At 41.9% G+C, this 3043-nt stretch overlaps 1 protein-coding gene across 1 annotated transcript in view; it reads right to left on the reverse strand.

The window, feature by feature from the left end:
- Positions 1–3043, reverse strand: part of LOC138968325 (neurobeachin-like) — a gene marked incomplete in the record, with an annotated part of 320875 nt that overhangs the window by 39807 nt on the left and 278025 nt on the right. Inside the window, 2 exon segments of the mRNA XM_070340879.1 lie at positions 970–1110; positions 1343–1455. Coding sequence (XP_070196980.1) covers positions 970–1110; positions 1343–1455 — 254 coding nt within the window.

A 3043-nucleotide genomic window follows, 5' to 3' on the forward strand; every position in this document is an offset into this window, starting at 1 on the left:
TCAGAGAAAATGGGAAAAATGGGAAAAATAGCTGTTTTTTAGACAACATTTATGGCCCCTGCGACCTTGACCTTGAAGCAAGGTCAAGATGCTATGTATGTTTTTTGGGGCCTTGTCATCATACACCATCTTGCCAAATTTGGTACTGATAGACTGAATAGTGTCCAAGAAATATCCAACGTTAAAGTTTTCCGGACGGACGGGGGGGGGGGGGGGGGGGGGGGGGGGGGGACGGGGGACGGACGGACGGACGACTCGGGTACATAGACTCACTTTTGCTTCGCATGTGAGTCAAAAAAGGGAAAACAACAGACTGATTTTTTTGCATAACTCTTCCCCACAATCCTCAACCTGAAACTTTACATGCATGCAGGCATACATACATTTACACGCACAAACACACACCTATTCTTACCCATTAATAGAATAGATACACTTCCAATCAAAAGTGTGAATATATACAATGTATCATCATTGGTGTGTTTCTTTAACCTCTTGACTTTTGTTGGATTCTCACATAATATACACATTCACATACTCTATGCGAAATACAATCATGACCAAAAAACACCACCAATACTATCTATATCATTCCATGAAAATGAAGTCAAAACACAGTTGGAACTTGCCTTAGTGACCACCTCTCGATAAAGACCACCTGCCCACAAAGACCAACCAATAGGATCCCCTACGAGCTTTACAAATGTCCCTTTCGATAGCGACCACCTGTCTCTAGCGACCATTCTGGTCGGTCTCCTGGGTGGTTGTTTAAACCCGTCCCTAACTGGGCGAAGTCGACTACGTCAAGTATACTTCGTGAAGCTGGCCACACGGAGCTTTAGCACTGAGTTTTCGGTAAAAAGACTTCGCCAAGTCTTTGGGAAGTCGACTTCGGGCTGAATTAAGGACTGCCTTTAGGACAGGTTTGACTGTACAAAGCTGTGAAAAGACAGAGACAGAAGCACTCACAACACGTATGAGCCAGTTGAGGGTGAAGGCAGCTGTGGAGTAGTGTGTCCCGTAGTGGAACGGAGGGATCTGCTCGTGTTCCCACGAATGGTAGCGCTCCGCAAAGTAGCTTCTCCGCGTCTCGTTCAGCGCACCGATTGGCTGAAACAGGTGAAGAGCAACCCGATATTTATAAAGTCTTTCTTTGTGGAAATGTCATATAATGACCCCCACCCCCACCCCCATCCCCATCCTCACCCTCATCCCCATCCCCACCCTCATCCCCACCCCCCTCATCCCCACCCTCATCCCCACCCCCCATCCCCATCCTCATCCCCACCCCCATCCCCTCAAGAGCCTACAAACAGTGACAATGTCATGCGCCATCACTGACCTTGGACAGATCCCTGTAGGTGGCCGGAGTGGACAGGTCGAGCTCGTCACTGTCATAGTTGACCAACACCCAGGGGAACACGTGGTACTGGTTCAGGTCGTTGTACGTCCTCCCTAAAATCATACACAATGCGGCTTGAATTTAATAAAGAAACAAGTCGCGTAAGGCGAAAATACAACAGTTAGTCAAGCTCAGTCGAACTCACAGAATGAAACTGAACGCATTGCATTTTTTCCGCAAGACCGTACACTCGTAGCATCGTCTGTCCACCGCTCGTGGCAAAGGCAGTGAAATTAACAATCCAGAAAAGCGCGGGAGCGGTTGCGCTGAGGAGGATAGCACGCTTTTCTATATCTCTATTCTTTTTAACTCTCTGAACGTGTTTTTAATCCAAACATATCATATCTATATGTTTTTGGAATCAGGAATGGACAAGGAATAAAATGAAATTGTTTTTAAATCGATTTCGGAAATTTAATTTTAATCATCATTTTTATATTTTTAATTTTCAGAGCTTGTTTTTAATACGAATATAACATATTTATATGTTTTTGGAATCAGAAAATGGTGAAGAATACAATAAAAGTAAATTTGGACCGTTTTATAAAAAAAAATTTTAATTACAATTTTCAGATTTTTAATGACCAAAGTCATTAATTAATTTTTAAGCCTCCAAGCCGGAAATGCAATACCAAAGTCCGGCCTTCGTTGAAGATTGCTTGGCCAAAATTTCAATCAATTTTATTGAAAAATGAGGGTGTGACAGTGCCGCCTCAACTTTTACAAAATGCCGGATATGACGTCATCAAAGACATTTATCGAAAAAATGAAAAAAACATCTGAGGATATCATCGCTCTACACACACACACACACACACACACACACACACACACACACACACACACCATGACCCTCGTCTCGATTCCCCCCTCTATGTTAAAACATTAAGTCAAAACTTGACTAAATGTAAAAGAAAAAAATATATATTTAAACTAATTAATAAATAAAATTTTTAAAAATGTATATATATATATACATCAATAACATAAATACAAAAATATATACATAACTTCATTAAAAAAACAATACATAATTATATAAATCAATTCATGATCCTATGATGTAGTAGTCCATGAACCAGTGTCCACATGGCACACCCCCACACAGTCTTCTGTTACATTAAAAGCACTCTGCAGGGTAGCTGAACGTGAAAAGCTTGGTTCAACCATCAAACCAAAATACACTTTAAGCCTGAGAATTTAAATAGAGTCAGAAAAAAGATAATATTTCACGCGCACAATTGAATGCAAAATGCAACACACAAAAAACGTCCATAGGGTAGACAACTCCACATGACATGAATTCCGTTGCTTGATACGAGTTGCCTCCCTTTAACTGTTCTCTGCGCAACCCTGCTGAGAGGCTTCTTCCAGTGTGTACCGCTAGCAGTAGTAATACATGCGACCGTCTCACACGATTTCTTCTGTCCTTTCTTCTTCTCTTTACTCATTGCAACCAATCTGACGTACATTTTCTCAACTCCTGTGCAGACTTCTTCTGTAAATAAAAACCAGTTTTCCAGTGACACTCCCCCCTCCGCCCAGTCTTCCTCAGTCTCAAACCAAGCCAAAACCAAGATCAAAACCCAAGACAAATTTATGCCAGCGTATACCTGCAATGGTGTTGTCACTAACAGAAAC

Source organism: Littorina saxatilis, linkage group LG6, assembly GCF_037325665.1.
Source record: "Littorina saxatilis isolate snail1 linkage group LG6, US_GU_Lsax_2.0, whole genome shotgun sequence".
Lineage (NCBI taxonomy): Eukaryota > Metazoa > Mollusca > Gastropoda > Littorinimorpha > Littorinidae > Littorina > Littorina saxatilis.